The 23,035-nt window shown below is 48.0% G+C and overlaps 1 protein-coding gene across 1 annotated transcript; it reads right to left on the reverse strand.

The window, feature by feature from the left end:
• Window positions 1-807: 807 nt before the first annotated feature.
• Window positions 808-5,031, reverse strand: LOC149768862 (uncharacterized). The gene is made up of 2 exons (XM_089927324.1): window positions 3,203-5,031; window positions 808-2,611 (listed from the first exon to the last, which is right to left on the reverse strand). The coding sequence occupies exon 1, from the start codon at window positions 4,992-4,994 to the stop codon at window positions 3,753-3,755; it is 1,242 nt and encodes a 413-aa protein (XP_089783450.1). The 5' UTR covers window positions 4,995-5,031; the 3' UTR covers window positions 808-2,611; window positions 3,203-3,752.
• Between the last annotated feature and the right edge of the window lie 18,004 nt (window positions 5,032-23,035).

A 23,035-nucleotide genomic window follows, 5' to 3' on the forward strand; every position in this document is an offset into this window, starting at 1 on the left:
TTGTCTTCCCTTGATCCTCCACCACCATAGTGCACATAGGGGTCTTGGAAAAGGGAATGGATCAGGCTCCACAACCCAACACGACCTTCTAAGGTCGGCTCGGTGTTCTGAAGTTGGGGATGCCGAGATCGGATGCCTCGGGGTCGGGCGCCTCGAGGTCGGGCGCCTTGAGGTCGGGCGCCTGCCATCACATGCCGGTGATGCGTCCACGTGTTTCGGGGCAATCCATTTTTTCCCCAACACTACTTCCGACTTTCGAGTTCGAGCCGCTTACGAGCTCGGGCAAAGGAAGTAGTTGTCTTTATTGTGCTAGTGGGGGCCAGGCAGCTTTAAATCGTTCCACCGTTCCGCACGCTTCGGGGCGTCTTTAATGGGAGACGATGGGGCGACGTCCTTCATCTTTTCGAGGTTGCTCCGGGCCGTGGGCTCATGATGAGGCTCCGAGATCCGACAGGACACCGCCTCGATTATGCTTTTAAAGCGTCGATCCAGGTTGATACACCGCTTCGATTTTCGGAGCTGACACGTGGTGCGATCCGGACGGAAGGCGGAATCTGGTCCTGCCGATCTGGACTGTCGGTGTCACGACCCCCGCCCCGTTCCCGGCGGGCCGCCGCGACGGTCCTAGGGTGCGGGTAGGCATAAGGCCACCAGCCACCGCGTAGAACCCTACTACCTATCAATCATCAATAAATCTTGAAAAATTTGGCATGATGCATGCACAAAATGATCACTTTTTCTATAGTGACCTGTCAGGATTATCTCAATACATACAACAACACTACCTGTCAGAGCAGCAATCACATAATGAACCTGGACAATATATATCAATACATCATCTCAGGCATATAACTCATCTGCACACATATATATATATATACCTGCTTCCTAATCCATCCATGGTCAAACCCATATCCACAACAGGATCTATGACTGTAACTATGCACTATATACAATAGAAGGTTTATAATACACCAAAAGGTATAAACCTCTATCTACATTATATTATACTATACTATGGAGCGGCACAGCTAGCAGGCAACCACTAATCCTGCTCCTCTCTATACAATACCTGCCCTGCAATCAAAAACACCAAACTGGGGAGTGAGTATATAAATACTCAGTGAGTGGAGTAGAGAGTACTATGCACATGAGACCAGATATAATCATGGCTCGAGGTGAAATCTCAAGATCAATAACAAGATGAACATGATCTCAACATAGAGAATATGGAGTAAGTCATCAATATCACCACAATCAATCTCAACTCATCTGAATCATATATGGAATAATCAAGTAAACATATATGCTACTCATGAATATGCTCAACAGGTCATAGTACTGAATCATATAAATCAGGTGTCAATAGGCTGAATCATCAACAAGACAGCTATCGGGAGGTGGGTTTTACGCCCCAGGCGAACCAGCAACAACTCCCTACTGCCATATGCATACATCGAATATGACACCACACCAATATGTAAATCATCACTAGACAGCTGTCGGGAGGTGGGTTTTACGCCCCAGGCGAACCAGCAACAACTCCCTACTGTCACATGCATATGCAGGATAAGACACCATACTGATAATGTAAATGCTAGACAGCTGTCGGGAGGTGGGTTTTACGCCCCAGGCGAACCAGCAACAACTCCCCACTCTCACATGCATATGCAGGATAAGATACCATACTGATCATGCAAATGCCGGCCAGTATCCAGAACAGAAATCCATCTCACATCTACATACTAAACGGCACCTCGCGGGAATTCTACATCCGCGGAAAGCCATACTGCACCTCGCGGGGTCTTACTATGCCCGGCGGCAAGCAGAATATAAGTCGTAGGACCGGCCGATCCTACGCCTAGGGCCGTGTCCCCCCCTAGGAAGGGACTGGGCTCCGCCCATCCAGAAGGCTACTATGTGCACAAAGGCCGATGTTCAATCCCATCGACTATAGGTGTCCTGCAGATACTGCCAAGCCATGCATAAATGTCATAATGCACCCTCCCAATACTCTACTAAAAAGGAGTATGATCAAGACTACCACTCACTCGATCATGACCCAATCATAAACTAACATCAGGGTTAGGAGTGAGGGTCAAGGAAGTGCAATACAACTCAATATACCACTAAGAAGGCTCTACAAATCTTTGAAATGGAGGAAATGAAATCAATTTACAAAAGAAGTTATTTCACAATTTGGAACCAATTTAATTACTCATAAAAGAGTATAATCAAGCTACGACTCACAAGTCTTTAAAATAGAGGAAATGAAATCAATTTACAAAAGAAATCATTTCACAATTCGGAATCAATTTGATTACTCATCAACCCCTCGTAATTTCTCTCAATGTTCCCTCAAATGCATGTACAGAATAATCAAGCATGGAGAATCAAGATTATAGAGGAATCTACTACAATATCAATCAATATGCTCAAGTGGAATCAATTCACACTTGGCGACATTCATGAAAATGAATTAAGGATGCTCATAGTGCAAAGTACATGACTCCCACTCACCTGTCAATCTGGCACAGCCCTGATACGCCTCCAAAAATCTACAGCTGGCAGTGGAAAACTTCTTCCTCTTGTTCCCTAGCTTCTTGCCCAACTGATACATGCATTTACAATATATTTAGTTTTGTATCAAGGGCTATAATCTACGTGCCAATTATAATATAGGAAACTTTAATTGATTCAGCTCCCCTGTTCCCTAAATCTTTTCTTTTCTTTTTTCTTTTTCTTTTTAATTAATTAACTCACCATTTATGTATATTAGGGACTCCCTTGCATGAGTACAAGGTCCCCTTAGCTTAATCTGGGCTTAATACCCTATTATGGCATGAAATCCCTTATTTTCCACTCGGATGAACAGTAATTCGGACCGACAGCCGGTTACTTCATCCCGGGTTTGATCCACTTTCAGGACTCCAAATTTGATGAAATTTTTACCTAGCATTCTACACTCATATGGGATTCTAAAGAGGTAACATGCATTGCTATCGGAGGTCGTTTGACCTCCTAAATAATTCGCCGAAGTTGGGACTTCGACACAGTTTTTCCGTAGTGCCGGAAAAATTTGTCAAAATCCGATTCTTCCTCTTTTAACCGCCTCTACAACCCTTATCCGACCTCTCTAGACTATATCCACCCTTGGTATAGTCTAATGTCATCGAAAGACTAGATAGGGATGGATATTTACCTTTTTCTTTTTGGAAATCGAGGTCCTTGCGTAGAGAAGAAGGAGATCTACACTTTTCCCTTCAGCTGGAAGTGCAACCGGGACTCCCTTCCACCTCGAATCCCTCTTCCTTCTTCTTTTTTCTTCTTCTTCTTCTCTTTTTCTTTCTCTCTGTGTCGTCTGAGAACCCTTCCCCTCTTCTCTCTGTTTCACTCCCGTGAGCCAGCTCAAACCTTCCAATTAAATCACATCAAAACACTATTCACCCTTTATTTAATATTATTAAATTTCCATTTTGCCCCTAATACTTCAACATATCTACCGTTATGCCATTAACTTTTGATTCCTTCCAATTTTATCCTTACCACTTCAACGCATCTACAGCTATGCCATTATCTTTTGATTCCTTTCAATTTTACCCCTTATATCAATTTTAAAGGACTATTCTATCCCTTTTTATATAAAAAAAATTTTTGGGGTTATTACATCCTCCCCTCCTTATATAAAATTCGTCCTCGAATTTAAAAGAGTAAATTACCTGATTACTCAAAGAAGTGAGGGTATTTGCTCTTCATACTTTGCTCAGTGTGGTATTGAGAATCAAATAAATTGGGAGTGTTTTACCTTCTATCTCTACCACATAGGTAGGATATACATACTTCGCTTCTATACTATCCCCTACAGGTGTACTAATAGCTAAGGGGATATGCATTAATATCTTATCCTTAGCTAACTTTTTAGCAAAATAAGGGGACACAAATGAATGGGTAGCTCCACAATCAAACAACACTCTATCTTTAATCTTATCAATGAGGAGCATACCTGTCACAGCTACATTTAATGCCCGTGCCTCTTGTGGATTTACCGTGAACACCCTTCCTTGCCCTCTGCCTACTGGAGCTGATGGCTGAGATGGTCCAGCACTCTGCTGTGATGTTTGTGCTTGACCTCTACCTCTGCCTACAGGCTCCCTACTACTAGGCCTGTCCATCTGCACAGAAGGATAGGATGCCAAAGGTACAAACTGCTGGGTGGCACCCTGCGGGCATTCTCTGACAAAATGACCCGGCTGTCCACATCTGTAGCACACTCCCTGACCCATTCTGCATCTGCCAGGGTGCTGCTTCCCACATATGCCACATACTGGCCATGATTGGAACCTAGATTCAGTTCTGGCCATAGTGACTGGAGGACGAGGTACTGATGGTAGAAAAGAATCTTGTGATTGACCTCTTTCCCTCCATTTCCTCTTACGTGGGGCAGGTGGAGCTGAGCGTACAGACTGCTCCGTCGGGCCCTCCGAGATATCTACTCCCTCAGATCTATCTCTACTGCTTTGCCCTTTCCCCATACTCATTTTCCTCTGTTCTCTTTCAGCTCTTTCCTCTTTGTTTCTGGTCTCCCACTGTTTTGCTTTATCTATCAGCCTAGACAAGGTGGGGACCTCTACTGCCAGTACTGCATTATAAATCGGAGAAATCAGACCTCGTCTGAACCTTTCTATCCTGGCAGCTTCAGTGGGGATGATGTAAGGAGCATACTTCTCCAATCTAGTGAACTCACGAGCGTACTCAGATACGCTCATTCCGGGCATCTGCTTCAGCCTCTCAAACTGAAGAGCCTGATTCTGCCTCTCAGCTGAAGACAAGAACTCATCCATCACTGCTTGCCTGAACTCTTCCCAGGTTGGAGGATTCCTACTGTACAATCTGTCCTCCACGTGCCTCTGGTACCAGCCCCAGGCATCTTCTTTCATTGTGAGCCCTACAAGTTCTATTGCCCTTGCATCAGAACAGGGCAGTCTCCGTATCATCTTTTCAGTCTCCTCCAGAAATCTCTGAGGATCTTCACCTTCTTCTCCCTTAAACTCCGAAATTCTGAGCCTCCGAAATTCCTGTACAGTAATCCTCTCATCATCTAGAGCCCGCCTGGCCAAACTTCTTGGCACAGGTACAGGAGGTGGGATGGATACTACTGACGGGGTAGGAGGTTTTCTCCGAGCAATCTGCTCCCTCAGAGCCAGATTCTCCGCCAGTAACTGTTCCATCAATGCATCTCTACTTCCTACCTCTCCTTGATCATCAACCCTCCATCTATCAGCAGGAGAAGATTTTTTTCTTTGGGGCTCGACATGTACGGAACCCGCATCCAATGCTATATCTGGCTCCATCCTCTTTCTAGGACGAGCAGGTCCTCTCCTTGGAGGTATTCTTTATATGTCTCTAAAAGAGTTAAAAAGAGAGGGCAGTCGTTACACACTGAGTCATAATATATTTTACTGAATTGTAAATGACTCATAAATTAATATATAGAAAAATCCTATGCTCTATAGTATAATCATATACTTAATCCTGACTCACTCTATTGCTCTAACAGGACTCTTGTTTAACCTTTGCTCTGATACCAAGCTTTGTCACGACCCCCGCCCCGTTCCCGGCGGGCCGCCGCGACGGTCCTAGGGTGCGGGTAGGCATAAGGCCACCAGCCACCGCGTAGAACCCTACTACCTATCAATCATCAATAAATCTTGAAAAATTTGGCATGATGCATGCACAAAATGATCACTTTTTCTATAGTGACCTGTCAGGATTATCTCAATACATACAACAACACTACCTGTCAGAGCAGCAATCACATAATGAACCTGGACAATATATATCAATTCATCATCTCAGGCATATAACTCATCTGCACACATATATATATATATATACCTGCTTCCTAATCCATCCATGGTCAAACCCATATCCACAACATGATCTATGACTGTAACTATGCACTATATACAATAGAAGGTTTATAATACACCAAAAGGTATAAACCTCTATCTACATTATATTATACTATACTATGGAGCGGCACAGCTAGCAGGCAACCACTAATCCTGCTCCTCTCTATACAATACCTGCCCTGCAATCAAAAACACCAAACTGGGGAGTGAGTATATAAATACTCAGTGAGTGGAGTAGAGAGTACTATGCACATGAGACCAGATATAATCATGGCTCGAGGTGAAATCTCAAGATCAATAACAAGATGAACATGATCTCAACATAGAGAATATGGAGTAAGTCATCAATATCACCACAATCAATCTCAACTCATCTGAAGCATATATGAAATAATCAAGTAAACATATATGCTACTCATGAATATGCTCAACAGGTCATAGTACTGAATCATATAAATCAGGGGTCAATAGGCTGAATCATCAACAAGACAGCTATCGGGAGGTGGGTTTTACGCCCCAGGCGAACCAGCAACAACTCCCTACTGCCATATGCATACATCGAATATGACACCACACCAATATGTAAATCATCACTAGACAGCTGTCGGGAGGTGGGTTTTACGCCCCAGGCGAACCAGCAACAACTCCCTACTGTCACATGCATATGCAGGATAAGACACCATACTGATAATGTAAATGCTAGACAGCTGTCGGAAGGTGGGTTTTACGCCCCAGGCGAACCAGCAACAACTCCCCACTCTCACATGCATATGCAGGATAAGATACCATACTGATCATGTAAATGCCGGCCAGTATCCAGAACAGAAATCCATCTCACATCTACATACTAAACGGCACCTCGCGGGAATTCTACATCCGCGGAAAGCCATACTGCACCTCGCGGGGTCTTACTATGCCCGGCGGCAAGCAGAATATAAGTCGTAGGACCGGCCGATCCTACGCTTAGGGCCGTGTCCCCCCTAGGAAGGGACTGGGCTCCGCCCACCCAAAAGGCTACTATGTGCACAAAGGCCGATGTTCAACCCCATCGACTATAGGTGTCCTGCAGATACTGCCAAGCCATGCATAAATGCCATAATGCACCCTCCCAATACTCTACTAAAAAGGAGTATGATCAAGACTACCACTCACTCGATCATGACCCAATCATAAACTAACATCAGGGTTAGGAGTGAGGGTCAAGGAAGTGCAATACAACTCAATATACCACTAAGAAGGCTCTACAAATCTTTGAAATGGAGAAAATGAAATCAATTTACAAAAGAAGTTATTTCACAATTTGGAACCAATTTAATTACTCATAAAAGAGTATAATCAAGCTACGACTCACAAGTCTTTAAAATGGAGAAAATGAAATCAATTTACAAAAGAAATCATTTCACAATTCGGAATCAATTTGATTACTCATCAACCCCTCGTAATTCCTCTCAATGTTCCCTCAAATGCATGTACAGAATAATCAAGCATGGAGAATCAAGATTATAGAGGAATCTACTACAATATCAATCAATATGCTCAAGTGGAATCAATTCACACTTGGCGACATTCATGAAAATGAATTAAGGATGCTCATAGTGCAAAGTACATGACTCCCACTCACCTGTCAATCTGGCACAGCCCTGATACGCCTCCAAAAATCTACAGCTGGCAGTGGGGAACTTCTTCCTCTTGTTCCCTAGCTTCTTGCCCAACTGATACATGCATTTACAATATATTTAGTTTTGTATCAAGGGCTATAATCTAGTGCCAATTATAATATAGGAAACTTTAATTGATTCAGCTCCCCTGTTTCCTAAATCTTTTCTTTTCTTTCTTCTTTTTCTTTTTAATTAATTAACTCACCATTTATGTATATTAGGGACTCCCTTGCATGAGTACAAGGTCCCCTTAGCTTAATCTGGGCTTAATACCCTATTATGGCATGAAATCCCTTATTTTCCACTCGGATGAACAGTAATCCGGACCGACAGCCGGTTACTTCATCCCGGGTTTGATCCACTTTCAGGACTCCAAATTTGATGAAATTTTTACCTAGCATTCTACACTCATAGAGGATTCTAAAGAGGTAACATGCATTGCTATCGGAAGTCGTTTGTCCTCCTAAATAATTCGCCGAAGTTGGGACTTCGACACAGTTTTTCCGTAGTGCCGGAAAAATTTGTCAAAATCCGATTCTTCCTCTTTTAACCGCCTCTACAACCCTTATCCGACCCCTCTAGACTATATCCACCCTTGGTATAGCCTAATGTCATCAAAAGACTAGATAGGGATGGATATTTACCTTTTTCTTTTTGGAAATCGAGGTCCTTGCGTAGAGAAGAAGGAGATCTACACTTTTCCCTTCAGCTGGAAGTGCAACCGGGACTCCCTTCCACCTCGAATCCCTCTTCCTTCTTCTTTTTTCTTCTTCTTCTTCTCTTTTTCTTTCTCTCTGTGTCGTCTGAGAACCCTTCCCCTCTTCTCTCTGTTTCACTCCCGTGAGCCAGCTCAAACCCTCCAATTAAATCACATCAAAACACTATTCACCCTTTATTTAATATTATTAAATTTCCATTTTGCCCCTAATATTTCAACATATCTACCGTTATGCCATTAACTTTTGATTCCTTCCAATTTTACCCTTACCACTTCAACGCATCTACAGCTATGCCATTATCTTTTGATTCCTTCCAATTTTACCCCTTATATCAATTTTAAAGGACTATTCTATCCTTTTTTATATAAAAAAAAAATTTTGGGGTTATTACAGTCGGGAGGGTCTATATAAATCCCAGACTTGGCCCTAAAAGCCCTTATTTGGCCGCCGCTGCTGTTGCCTTCTCTTTCCTCAATTCTCTTTCTCTTCTTTCTTCTGGTCACTGCTTAGTCTTCCCCGACGGTGCTCCAAGGCGATCTTCGGTGGTTGTTTTGGTCTCTTATTTGTGGTCGGCGGCATTGCCGGTGGAACCCATAGTAGGTCTTCTACCCACGTTTGCTCGGAGGGTTTTTGTTTTTCTGCTTCTTCCTCTTTTTCTTTCTTCTTCATTTTTCTCTTGGGGATGGGTCACGGCCCGGACGAAGTTGGATCCAGCTTGACCGAGGAGGAGTTGGAATTGATCTGCTCCCGGTTCTTCCCTCAGAGCAGGTTTCGTCTTGAGCCCGCAGGGTCGGAGGACCGGGTAATGAGACCTCCTCCAGGTCGAATCAGGGTGTACATAGAGACACTCTAGGCCGGCCTATGGTTCCCTCTATACGAGTTCGTGAACGAGCTTCTGGTGGCGTATCAGCTCGTCCCAGCACAGCTTGCTCCGAACTCGTGGAGAACCATCATCGGGTTCCTATTCCTTTGCCTCGCGCACGGGATACCGACCTCGGTGAATGTCTTCCGCTAGTGTTTCATGCTGAAGTCCAGCCCGGTGGATAGGGAATGGCTCTACTTCGCTCTTCGGGGCGGTAGGCCGTTTTTTCAAGGTGCCCCCTTCCTCCATTCGTGGGTGGAAGGGAAAATTTTTTTTCTTTCCTCCAAGCGCTCGTGGGGATTTGACCCGAGATGGGGGCATCCTCGACTCAGGGCTATTAATAAGCTCCCCACACTTTCGGCGGACGAGCAGAGGGTTGTCGACGCTCTTCATGGCCTTGGGGGAGACATTCTTCTGAATGACCTCTTGAGTGAGGAGGCCCTGGTGAATGTTGGCCTGAGCTTGGCACGCCCCGAGGGTAAAGGCAGTTGCACTGCTTCTCCTCTGTCTTGTCATCCTTTGCCTTATCGTTTTTTTTTACCTGACATTTAGAATTTTTCCTCTTTTTCAGACATCGCTCAAATGGTGACCAGCAACGCGGCCCTCTTTTTCAGACATCGTTCAAATGGGCACCATTTGGTGACCAAGAAGTTGAGGCCGGCGGGGCGCGACCCGCGCCCAAGAAGAAGGCCAAGTTGGCCTCAACTTCCGCTTCTGCCGAGAGGACGGGTCCTGAAGCTGGGACTTTCGGATCCGTTCGGAGGGAGACTTCATCTGCCGAGCACGCGAGCTCGGGCTCTAGGGGGCAAGAGATTCGGCGGCCCCAGCCTGCCCGGCCCCCATCTCTTAGCGGCCGGGTCGGCAAGTTGTCCGCCTGTGGTGCTCGGGTCCCGAGCCGGGCCACGGCTTTGGGGTCCCGAGCCCCTCTCATCCTTCTGCTTCGAGCTCGGGCAGGCCAAGCTCGTCGAGGGCCGACATCCCGAGCTCGTCCGGGGTCGGAGGCCGCTCCGAGAGGGGGCCTGATGGCCCGGAGTCTCCGACCAGCGAGGGCGATTCGGCCCTCCGTGATAGCAATGTCGCACGCGAGATATTTCGCCGCGCGTTGCTCCCAGCCGACCGGGCCGAGTTCGAGACCATCGATCCCGGTAGCCTTGTGATCAGATCTACTGTGCTGCCATCCGAGTAAGTTGTTTTTTGTTTTTATTTCTTTGCCTCGATTTTCGCATCTCCTTGACCTTTACTCATCATCACCTTTTTTCTACAGCATCATCATGAGATCGACATGCTGGTGCTCAGAGCATCGGAGTGCCAGGATAAGGCTCGGAGGAGCCAAAGGCAGTAGGAGGGGGCCGAGAAGAGGCTCGCCGAATCCGAGGCCGCGCGGAGGGAGGCCGTCGCAAGGATAGACACTGCCGAGGCTGAGCGGCGATCGGCGGTCGACCAGCTCGAGGAGGAGAAGGCCTCGCACGCTTTGGCGAGGTCGGAGTTGCGCGCCTCCGAGGCGCGTCTAACCGAGGCCCGCTCCAAGATTGCCAACCGTAAGTATGAGGAGGGGGTCCTCCGCCTGAAGATCGAGCAACTCGAAGTTCGAGAAAAAAGGGCACTGAAGCAGGCCCGAGACACGGTTCAACTCTTCCAGGACTCGGAAGAGTTCCGCGATTTAATGGAGGAGAAGGTCGTGGACGGTTTCATCCGTGGCTTCGAGAACTTCCGGAGGCAAATGCAGCAGTTTTGCCCCTAGCTCGACCTCAAAGGCATTTGGCCAAGGATAGGAATCAGCGAAGATGAGAGCGAGCTCAGAAGCTCCGACGATGGGGCCGGCAACATTTCCACAATTCTCGAGGCCGAGTAGGAGGCCGTTGAGGCCGAGGCTGATGCGGCCGAGCAGGCGGCGCAGGAGGTTCTCTCCGGGGAAGCCACCGGGGGTGCTTCCGAGGCCACTGGTAAAGCCCCGTCCGGGGCCGCTGCGGATGGTCCTGAGGCAGTTTCCGCCAAGGACCCCCACGTGATTGTTGTGGATGACCCTGAGGTCGATGCCAAAGCGGCTACTGCCCCTTAGGACTTAGCCTCCTTTTTTCTTTCTTTTTTTTTCTTTCTTTTGTAAATGAGGTCGGCCCCTGCAGCCACTGTTCGGCCAGGTGAGTCGGCCTCAACGTCAAGTCCTGTATTCAGCCCTTGGGCTTTTATCAATGAAATATCTTTATTTTTCAAATTCTGCTATGTGTTTGTGCTTGTTTCTATTTGGTGAACTTTTATCTTGGCTGCTTAAGTCGAATTTCTGTTTGGTGAATTTTACCAAGTCCTCGAGCTCGGCTAAGTCTTTTGACCTAGGTTCCGGTAGAGTTCATTAAGTCTTTAGGCTCAGCTCCTAAAAGAATTATGCTAAGGCTCCAGGCCCGAACTTTTAGAAGAACTCGCCAAGTCTTTGAGCTCGGGCTTTGAAGAGGTCCTGCTAAGCCCTTAGGCTCATCTTCCGAAAAAATTCCACCAAGTCGTTGAGCTCGGCTTTCAGAAGGACCTTGCTAAAACTTTGAGTTCAGGCTCAATGGCAGCGTAGGCCGAGGCTGAGCTGCCGTCAGAGCTTTCATGCTCTTTGATCTCGAACTTGGTCGAAACGCCGTTGGGCGGAACCCGAAGTTGAGTTCGCGGCCGATGTGGCTGGGTATCCCCGAACTTGGCCGGGGGCATCCTCAGGCAAAGCCCGAGGTCGCTGTGGTGAGCCATCTCGAACTAGGTCGGGCCTTTATTTGGAGAAATTTGAAGTCGGTGGAGATTGAGCTGGAGAGTGGTGGTACGGAGCATCCCGAGCTTAGTTGGGACATCCCGAACTCGGTCGGAGGGCCGTGTGCGAGGTCGAGGGAGCTTGGGCTCGCTGTCGACTCTGCGATACTTTTCGAGATCGATTGAGACTCGACTCGCGGTTGATTCAGCAAAGCATCCCGACCTTGGTCGGGAGATCCTAGACCTAGTTGAGGTTTCATCGGAGATATATGTAGGAGGCGAGCTTCGTCCGTTGATCGTTCTGTAATATAACCAAGTAAGTATAGAGAGATATTCGTGTCGAGTAGAGCGTACCTCTCGTGCAATCGGAGCTAAGTGTCTCGGGTCGGATTGTCCGAATCGAGCTAGGCGACTCTGCTCCGAGGTAAGCTTCAGGGACCTGTGGTTGACTCAGCAAGGTGCCTCCACTCAACTCGAGGCGCGTTGTCGGGGGATGCTGAATGTCGTCGAAAAGTCGCAGAGATGTCGTCACGAGATCGAGGGAGACTTGGCTCACGGTCGACTCAGGAGGGCATCTCGAGGTCGAGGGAGCTTGGGCTCGCTGTTGATTCCGCGGGGCATCCTGACCTTAATCGAGGGATCATGCGCGAGCTCGAGGAAGCCGGGGGCTCGCTGTCGACTCTGCGATGCTTTCCGAGGCTGAGGGAGCCGGGGGCTCGCCGTCGACTCAGCAGGGCATCCCAACCTTAGTTGGAGGATCATGCGCGAGGTCGAGGGAGCCGGGGGCTCACTGTCGACTCTGCGATGCTTTCCAATGCCGAGGGAGCCAGGGGCTCGCTATCGACTCAGCGGGGCATCCCAACCTTAGTTGGGGGATCATGCGCGAGCTCGAGGGAGCCGGGGCTCGCTGTCGACTCTGCGATGCTTTCCGAGGCCGAGGGAGCCGGAGGCTCGCTGGCAACTCAGCGGGGCATCCCTGCCCTTAGTCGGAGGATCGTGCGCGAGGTCGAAGGAGCTTGGGCTCGCTGTCGACCCCGCGACGCTTCTCGTGGTCGAGGGAGTTTGCGCTCGCTATCGACTCAGCGGGGCATCCCGAGCTTGGTCGGGTCTTTGGTGGAGATGGAGAACTGAATCTTGGAGTTATCACGGTGGAGTATGCCGAGCTTGGCCAGGGCATTCGAACTTGGTCGGGCATCCGGACTTGGCCGGGCATCCGGACTTTGGCCGGGCATCCTGAAGTTCGCAAGTAGATTAATATTAGGAGAAGTGTCGAGTAATTGAAAGAGAGCCGTAAGTAGAATAACGAGGAGAAGTGTTAGCTATGTTCTCAAACATCGCCCTGGGGGCTCTACTGATAGTACATCCGGAGGTTTTTAGAGTTCCAGCTTTGGAAAATGGGGGTCCTCTCAAGGGACTCCAACTTGTATGCTCCGGGCCGCTGGACTCGAGCAACTGGTATGGTCCCTCCTAATTTGGGGCAAGCTTTTCTTGTTCGGTAGGTTGGAAAGCTTCAGCTTTCCTCAGGACGAGATCCCCCGCCTTGAAGAGCTTGACTTTCACTCTGGAGTTGTAGTACTGCGCCACTTTCTGTTGGTACCTTGCCATGCGGACTCGGGCAGCTTTCCTTGTCTCCTCCACAAGGTCCAGGTTGCTTCTGAGTTGAGATGGGTTGGAGGCTTCGTCGTAATTCTCCACCCTCAGTGATGGCAGTCCGATTTCCAAGAGGATGACAACTTCCGTCTCGTAGGCTAGATTGAAGGGGTCTCACCGGTGGGGAGTCGAAAGGTAGTCCTGTAGGCCCAGAGGATATTGTAGAGATCTTCGACCCATTTTTCTTTGGCTCGGTCGAGTCTGGCTTTGAGTCCTTGGAGGATGGTGCGGTTTGTCACCTCGATTTCTCCATTCGTCTGTGGATGAGCGACCGAGGTGAAGCGGTGGTCGATACTGAGCTCGGAGCAGAATTTTCTGAAGCGAGTGTTGTCGAACTGGCGACCGTTATCGGATATGAGGATGTGGAAAAGTCCAAATCTGCGGATTATTGACTTCCAGACGAAGTCCTGCATCTTCGACTCAGAAATTCGGACTACCGGCTCGACTTCAACCCACTTGGTGAAGTAGTTGATGGAGACAATGAGGAATTTCTTTTATCCGATGGCTAGGGAAAATGGCCCCAAGATGTCGATCCCTCATTGGGCAAATGGTCGGGAGGGGGGGCGCTGATCGAGATCAGTGGAAACCGAGGGTCGGGACTGAATATTGGCGTTCCGCTGACATCGATCGTACTTTTTTGGACAAAGTTCAATACATCCTTTTGGAGTGTGGGCCAGTAATATCCTTTGCGCAAGATTTTGTGGGCCAATACCCGACCTCCTAGGTGGTTCCCGCAGATTCCTTCATGAACCTCTTGCATGGCATAGTCCGCCTTTGAGGAGCAGAGACATCTAAGAAGGGGAGAGGTGAACGACCTGCAGTAAAGCTTGCCCTCGTATAGGAGGTATAGAGAAGCCTGATGCTTAATCCGGCAGGCTTTGAGTTTGTCGCCGGGGAGGACTTCGCTCTACAGGTAGGCGACGAACGCGTCCATCCAGCTCGGCTTGGTCTCGATGCAGAGAGCTGGTTCAGGCTCCTCGGTGCTAGGTGCTTGGAGGTACTCGACCACTGTGGTCTTCGAGAGCTCGTTCATGTGAGAAGTCGCCTATTTTGACAGTTGGTCTGCTCTCGCATTCTCCACTCTAGAAATGTGCTGGAGGTCGAAGAAGCCCAGTGTGGAGGTGAGGTCTCGAACTTTTTGGAGATACTTTTGCATTGATGGCTCTCTTGCTTCGAAGTCCCCCAAGATCTGGCTCACGACCAGTTGGGAGTCGCTGAAGGCCTTCAGGTTCTTGACCTTCAGCTCCTTCGTCATCTTTAGTCCGGCAATAAACGCCTCATACTCCGCCTCATTGTTCGAGGGGAAAAATTCGAAGCGTAAGGCCTGCTTTGCAACTATCCCATCTGGGCTGGTGAGGATGAGGCCCGCTCCACTACCCCCGAGGTCGAGGAGCCGTCTACATGTAGAATCCATGGCCGCCTCGGGGTCTCTATTGATGTGAGCTCGGGCCCGGGATCGTCAAGCAGAGTGCATTCCACAATAAAGTCAGCGAGCACTTAGGCCTTAATTGCTAGTCTCGAACGATATTCGAGCTCGAACTCTTCGAGCTCGACCGCCCACTTTGCGATCCTCTCCGTACGATCCGACCACTGCAGAACTTGTTTTATGGGCTGGTCGGTCAGTATGGCCACGGTGTGAGACTGAAAATATGGTCAGAGCCTTTGGGCCGAGATGACCAATGCATTGGTCGTCTTCTCCAGCTTGGAGTATCAAGTCTCGACATCTCTCAGGGCCCTGCTGGTGTAATATACCGGTTTTTGAGACTTATCCTCTTTTCGGACCAGAACCAAGCTCACCGCCACCGGAGAGATGGCCAAGTATAGATAGAGGAGCTTGTCTTGCTGAGGCTTCGTGAGCAATAGAGGGGAGGCAAGATAGCACCTGAGCTCTTCAAAGGCTTGTTGACACTCCTATGACCATACGAAGTTCTTCGGCCGCTTGAGGATCTTGAAGAATGGGAGGCACCGCTCGGCTGACTTGGAGACGAATCTTCCTAGGGCCGCGACTCGCCCCGTGAGCCGTTGTACCTCTTTGATTGTTTTTGGCGGCACCATTTCTTGCAGTGCTCGAATTTTTTCGGGGTTCGCTTCGATTCCGTGCTGGGTTACCATGAAACCGAGAAACTTGCCCGAGGTAACTCCGAAGGCGCACTTGGTGGGGTTGAGCTTCATTTGATACTTTCTGAGGATGGAGAATGCTTCATTGAGATCAGCTATGTGATGCTCGACCATCTAGCTCTTTACCCGCATATCATCTACATATACCTCCATGTTTCGGCCTATTTGATCTTTGAAGACCTGGCTGACCAGCCTTTGATATATCGCTCCGGCGTTCTTCAACCCGAACGACATTACTTTGTAGCAGTAAAGGCCCTTGTCGGTGATGAAGGCCATCTTTTTCTCGTCCTCGAGCGCCATCCGAATCTGATTGTACCCCGAGAAGGCGTCCATGAAAGTCACCAGCTGGTGTCCCAAGGTGGAGTTGACGAGCTGGTCGATATTAGGCAGAAAAAAGCTATCCTTTGGACAGGTCTTATTCAGGTCGGTGTAGTCCACGCACATGCTCCATTTTTCATTAGCTTTCTTCATGAGGACTACATTGGCGAGCTAGTCGAGGTAGAAGACCTCTCGAATGAAGCCGGCCTCAAAGAGTTTGTCCACCTCCTCGATCGCTGGTCGCTGCCGCTCCGGTGCGAAGCTCCATTTTTTCTGCCTTACAGGCTTGCAGGTTGTTTCACCAGAAGTCGGTGAACCATGACCTCGGGATCTATTCCTGGCATGTCCGCGGGCGACCAAGCAAAGACATCCATGTTGGACTGGAGGAACTCGATTAAGTGATCTCGCTCGTGAGAGCTCAGGCTGGAGCCAATCTGCACGGTTAACTCTGGACAGTCTCTTCTTAAGAGGATTTGGATGAGGAGCTCGTCAGGTTCTACCCGCTTTTTCTGGGGCTCATCCCGCACCTCCAGAGTTTCGATGGGCAGCACCTGGTCCGACGCTCAGGCTGGCGCCTCAACTGATTGCTCTGCTCGGCTCGGTGCTTTGGCCAATTGCTTTGCTTTGTTGGTCACCATGTAGCATTGTCTGGCTGTCATCTGGTCCCCACGAACCTCGCTTACTCCTTGCTTGGTAGGGAACCGTACGAGCAGGTGATATGTCGAGACCACAGCTCGGAAAGCATTGAGCCCTGGTCGTCCAAGGATGGCGTTGTAGACCGAGGGCAGGCGGACCACTAGGAAGTCCATCCTCATAGTGCTTTCTCGAGGGGCGAGCCTGATGGTAACAAGTAGGCTGATCTCGCCTTCAACCGGGACTGAGTCTCCGGTAAATCCGACCAGTGAAGCATTCATTCTTCGGAGCTGGCTTTATGTTATTCCCATTTTTTGGAAGGCATCATAATATAGAATGTTTGCTGAGCTTCCATTATCAACCAAAATACGCTTTACATCAAAAATTTATGACCATGGAGACGACCACAACGTCATCATGAGGAGTCTCAACTTTCTTTAAGTCCTCGTCCGAGAACAAGATGGCTTCAGAAATGCGCTGACGCTTCAGAGAACTTCTCCCGGTCAATTCTCCAGCCGAGCTCCCTTTGGCTGAGCCTCTTCCTATAGTGTTGATCGTGCCGGCAATGGGCCTGTTGTCTTTTGGACCTTCGAACGGTGCCGCATTCTCCACCAGCCTCCTCTCATCGCGTCGGTTCTACACGAACCGGTGGAGCACTCCTCGGCAAATGTGGGCCTCAATCTCATCTTGAAGTTGGAAGCACTCCTCTGTGTCGTGGCCGTAGCCTCGATGGAAGCGGCAATACTTCCCGGAGTGGCACCGGGCTTCTGGCTCCCGCATCGGGGGTGGAGGGCGGAGATAGTCTCGGCCTTCTATCTCCATGAGGATCTCTGCCCGAGGTGCATTAAGGGATTGTAGTTCCCATACTTTCCTTGGGGCACTCGTGGTCGAGGCAGAAATCTTGGCCGAGGTGGGGATCTCGATCAAGGTTGTGCCTGCTGTCGAGGTGGACTCGTCAACCGAGGTAAATTCTTTTCTGGATGGGGAGACCGACTTCTTGGGCGGCCGTGCTCCTCGCGGCGTCTTTTCTGCTTTTTTGAGGCCTGCTCAGTCGCGCCTCGCCTGGAGGCAATGGCCTCCTCAGCCTTTGCATACTTTCAAGCTCGGGCCAGCATCTCGGTGAAGTCGGCAGGAAAATTCTTCTCAATGGAGAAGAGGAACTTGTAGGACCGAGCTCCAGTCTTTAGTGATGACATGGCTATCGACTGATCGAGCTCGCGGACCTCCCAGGTTGCAGCAGTGAAACGGTCGAGGTAGTCTTTAAGGGACTCTCCCTCCTTCTGCTTGATGTCAAGGAGGGAGTCCGACGTTCGCCGTTGGCGACGGCTGGTAGCAAAGTTGGGGACGAACTGCCTGCCGAGCTATTCAAAGGAGGACACGGTGCTCGGCTTTAGTCCGGAAAACCAAAGCCGAGCCGTTTCTCGAAGTGTCGCAGGAAAGGCCTTGCAGAGCACGGCCTCTGAAAACCCTTGCAGTGCCATGAGGGCTCGATAGCTCTTCAGGTGGTCGAGGAGGTCGGTAGTCCCATTGTAGGGTTCTACCTAGGGCATTTTGAACCGTGGTGGGACCGGTTCATCCTCAATTTGGCGGAAGAAAGGTGACTTGGTGGAAAACTCAAAGTCACCCTCGCGCCTTGCCTTCTGGCTGTGGAGCGCCTCGATCTGCCGCTCGAGTCTCTCAACCTTCCTGTCGAGTTTTCCACCCTGGGGGACTGCCACGGTGGTCTGCTCCGGTGCTGGTTTGCCTGGAGCTGACTTTGCCTCTGAGGGCTGTGGTCATCTGTCCGGGTGCCTCCCTAGTGGTTCTCTTCAGGGAGACGCCGGGGTTGAATCCTGATAGCCATGCCGTTCCTCGTTGTTAACCCTCGAGGAGTCATGGGGATTTTGCCCCTGGGGAACCGGTTCCTCCAGTGGGGGGCCGGTTGGATTTGAATCTGTGGAGGCGGCATAGAAGGGGCTTCCACGCGTTGCAGGCCTTGGATAGCGGTGTCCAAGGCTTGCACTTGCTGCACCAGGATGTTGAAATGCTCCGATTGGATTTGAGGAACTGGATCCGCCGGAGGGCTCAGTGGTGAGTTCTGGACCGAGTGTCCGGAACTTGGTGCACGGTGGCGGAAGGCGTTGGAGGCTCCTTTGCTTCTTAGCTTCATGATCACGACTCGGGCCCTTCCTCTAGCTCCAACTATTGTTGGAAATTGGACCCGGGGGTGACCACTGGCTGAGAATGAGGAGCTCTGGTGCGGATGGTGCATCGGTGGGCTGCGTCCTCCGGGGGACCTGCAAAAAGCCGGTGGCCGGGGCTTCCAGCGTCGGCCCTCCGATGCTTAAGTCCAAGAAAGGTTTAATTTGAAGAAGGAGATGAACTGTATACAGGAGTTTAAAAGTCAGAATTCGAATCCGGATCAGGATGAGAGTTCCTCCCTTTTATAGGAGGGGTACAGGATTATTTGTGATGTGACCGGACGAATTAAATGAGTTACCGTCATGATTGAGCACGGATCATGTGAATTAATGCATTGTTGTGGAGGGTTAGATTGGAGCCAATGAGTTGTTGTGGATGACCGGACGTTGTTGAGTGAGTCAACTGATTGCCGAGTGTTGACCCCCTAATGGATTTTGATGAATACAAAACACTAGAGTATAATTCCATTTATCTTAACAATTTACTTGAGGATTTCATGTGTTTAATTAAGAATATTGTTAAGAAATGTCTAGGCAAGTTCCCATAATTTTATGAATTTATTGAAGAAGTTTTGAGCTGAAGAAGACAGATCAGGGACAGCCGAGACGTCTCCGGGTTGTCTCAGAGACGTCTCTGGCACAAACAGGAAGAACTGGCACGACTGGAGACGTCCCCGGCACCTGCCGAGTCGTCCCCGCGATAGCGGAGTCGACTCTCTCAGTAGCGGAGTCGACTCTCTCAGAGGCGGCAGAAAGGTCGATTTCAAGTGATATGCGCGAGTCGTCTCCACAGTAAGCGGAGTCGTCCCCGCAAGTAAAAAGTAAACCTCCCGAGTCGTCCCCGAGGTAGCGGAGTCGGCTCTCTCAGGGTTTTCCAGAGGATGTCTTTTTCGGTGTTAAGGCAGCGGAGACGTCTCCTGAAAAAGCGGAGTCGACTCTCTCAGAGAATTCCAGAAGACATGTTTTTCGGAGATGTAACAGCGGAGTCGACCCCAAAGCAGCGGAGTCGTCCCCATGCAAAAAGCGCAAACAAGCCGAGACGTCCCCATAAAAGCGCCGAGTCGACCCCAAACAACGTCAAAAGTAAAATCTTACAGCCGAGACGTCTCGCGTTGAAGCGGAGACGTCTCCGGAGCGCCTGGGACGCGACTGACACCTTTTTGCAGGATGTTTTGAATTTCAAATCCCTTTAACTTTATCTCTAACGGCTATATTTGCTTTTTGGGCTATAAAAGGGACCTCTTAAGTGCTTCTCAACAACTTCTCACCAACCCAACACAAGATCATTCAAGAGAGAAGCAAGAGAGAGAGGTTCAAGGGAGTTAGTGCATTCAAGTGAAGAAATCAAGTGCCTTCAAGCTTCCCAACTGATTTCAAGCTCGACTACTCTCTTCCGCTCGGGATTCAAAGCTCACACTCAAGCCAACGCGATCCACATCGGAAGAACCATCATCTCCCACGCTTCCAATGGCTAAAAGGGTTCTTCCGGGTTCTATTGCTTATCATTGTTATATTTGCTTATTTAGAGCTTTTAAATCCTTGTAAAACTTTTTCAATATTGTGCTTGTTCCAGTCAAGGGACTTGGAACAAGGGAAAGGCGTCCCAAGCCTAGGTTAAATTGGGGGTTATAGGGTTCGTTGTTAGCCCGGTGTAAAACAACGAGTTGGGTAGTGCACTCGCAAAACTACCGGACTATAATCTTGGATTATAGTGGAAATTCCCAAAGGTGCTTTGGGGAGTGGATGTAGGAGCAGTGGAAGCTCCGAACCACTATAAAATCTCGTGTTTGCGATTGACTGTTCTCATCCCTCCATCTTTACTTTAGTTCATACATCTGCGTGTTTTATTTTTTAAATAGTCAAAAAGTTTTAAAACACCCAATTCACCCCCCTCTTGGGTGACCATCTCTGGGCAACAAGTGGTATCAGAGCAGGTGCTCTGTGTATTTCTTGAAAGACCTAACCGTCTTAGCCAAAGATCTAGATGGCAACACCCTTTAACAATGTTCCTGCTGAGGGGCAGGCAACCAATAGACCTCCACTCTTCAATGGGACAAATTATACCTATTGGAAGACTAGAATAAGGACCTTTATTCAAGCACAAGATTATGCCTTGTGGAGGGTTATAGTCAAGGGACCACAAGAACCATCACACATGGTGAATGGCATTCAAGTTCCCAAACCTGAGGAGGATTGGGATGAGAATGATAATAGGATGGTTCAACTCAATTCTAGAGCCATGAACTCATTATTTTGTGCTCTAGATGTAAATGAGTTTAATAGAGTCTCCACATGTAGTTCCGCTAAGGAAATATAGGATAGGCTTGAAGTTACCCACGAGGGTACAAATCAAGTCAAAGAGTCTAAAGTGAACATCCTTGTTCACAAATATGAGTTGTTTAAGATGGAACCCAATGAAACTATCACATGCATGTTTACACGCTTCACCGATATAATTAATGGTCTAAAGAGTTTGGGTAAATCTTATACTAATCCGGAACTTGTGAGTAAAATTCTCAGGTCTTTGCCGAAAGCATGGGAAGCAAAGGTCACGGCAATCGTAGAAGCCAAAGACCTCAACATCTTGGGACTAGAACAACTATTGGGCTCATTGATGACGCATGAGCTCACAATGAAGCAACATGAAGAAGAGTTGCCAAAGAAGAAGATAATCGCACTCAAGGCTACCTCGAGTGTGTGTGAAGAAGAAAATAGTGAGAGTGAAGAGGAAAGCGAAGATGAGGATTTGGGTTTAATAGTAAGGAAGTTTAAGAAATTTATGAGAAGAAAGAAACCCTTCCCGAGAAAGAAATTTGGAGGGAGAAATGATTGGAAAAAAGAAAAGGAAAAAGAAAGAGACCCAATCATATGCTATGATTGCAAGAGACCGGGACACATTCGTTCCGAATGCCCTCAACAAAAGAAGTACTTTGGGAAGAAGAAGAAGAAGGCATTAAAGGCAACTTGGGACGATAGTGACACATCCTCCTCCGAGGAAGAGAAGGAAGAGACCGCCAATTTGTGCTTCATGGCATTCGAAGACAACGAGGTATGTCAAAACTCAACTATAAACTTTACTTTAGAAGAATTGTATGAAGCTTTTCAAGAACTTATGAGTGATTGTAGTATGTTAGGAGCAAAGAATAAAGAATTAAAAGCCTCCAATCTAAAACTAAAGGAAGATATTAAAAAACTATTGATTGAGAAAGAGAGCATTGAAAATGTTAACACCATTGATCTAGAAAACAAAAATTCAAAACTTAGCATTGAAAATGAAACGGCAAAAACACTAATTAAGGAATTGAATCTAAAAGTTAAATCTCTACTCAATAATAATACCTCACTTGCACAAAATGTTGAATCCCTTAAAAAGGACAAGGAAGAACTAGTTAAAGAAAATTTGAATCTTAAGAATGAGGTACATAAGTACAAACCAATTGTTGAAAAATTTACACAAAGCTCTGAAAAATTAAATCTTATTCTTTCAAATCAAAGAGCTGTTTTTAATAAAGCCGGATTAGGATATAAAACTAACAAGCAACAAAAGTATCTAAAGAATTTCTTTATGAAAGCAAAAGATGTCAAAACTGAAAAACCTACATGCTTTCATTGTAAGAAAGGTGGACATAAAGCCTACTCTTGTATTCAAAGAAAGATCCAAACTAACAAGAGTACATTTGTAAAAGCTAAAAACATAACTAAAGTATGGGTGCCTAAGGGAACCAACTACACTAACCACGAAGGACCCAAGAAGACTTGGGTACCTAAGAGCCTCACATAATCATTTTGCAGGTATGCCTTGCAGCCGGGAATAGAAAGAGAATGTGGTATCTTGATAGTGGTTGCTCAAGGTATATGACCGGTGACAAGAGTCTCTTCGTCACCTTGAAATCAAAAGAAGGAGGAGTAGTCACATTTGGAGACAATGCTAAAGGTCAAATAATTGGTGTTGGTAAAATCTCCATATCACCCTCCTCTTTTATTGACAATGTATTGTTAGTTAATGGACTAAAACATAATTTATTAAGTATAAGTCAATTTTGTGACAAGGGCTTTAAAGTGTCATTTGAATCATCACTATGCATAATTAGTAGTCCAATTGACAATGAGATCATACTCACAGGACATAGGCATGGAAATGTTTACATGGTAGATCTTGATGATCTCACCATGAAGGATGGCCAATGTCTTGTAGCCATGGATCCCAAAGTCAATGAGACTAGTTGGTTATGGCATCGTAGGTTAGGACATGCTAGCATGGATT

This window comes from Phoenix dactylifera, chromosome 1 (assembly GCF_051530095.1).
Source record: "Phoenix dactylifera cultivar Ajwa chromosome 1, Ajwa_hap1_PhDact_Kaust_v1.1, whole genome shotgun sequence".
NCBI lineage: Eukaryota > Viridiplantae > Streptophyta > Magnoliopsida > Arecales > Arecaceae > Phoenix > Phoenix dactylifera.

What these genes read in the sequence shown, in the direction of transcription:
- LOC149768862 (XM_089927324.1), bottom strand. Translation starts at nt 4,994, where the DNA reads ATGATACGGAGACTGCCCTGTTCTGATGCAAGGGCAATAGAACTTGTA.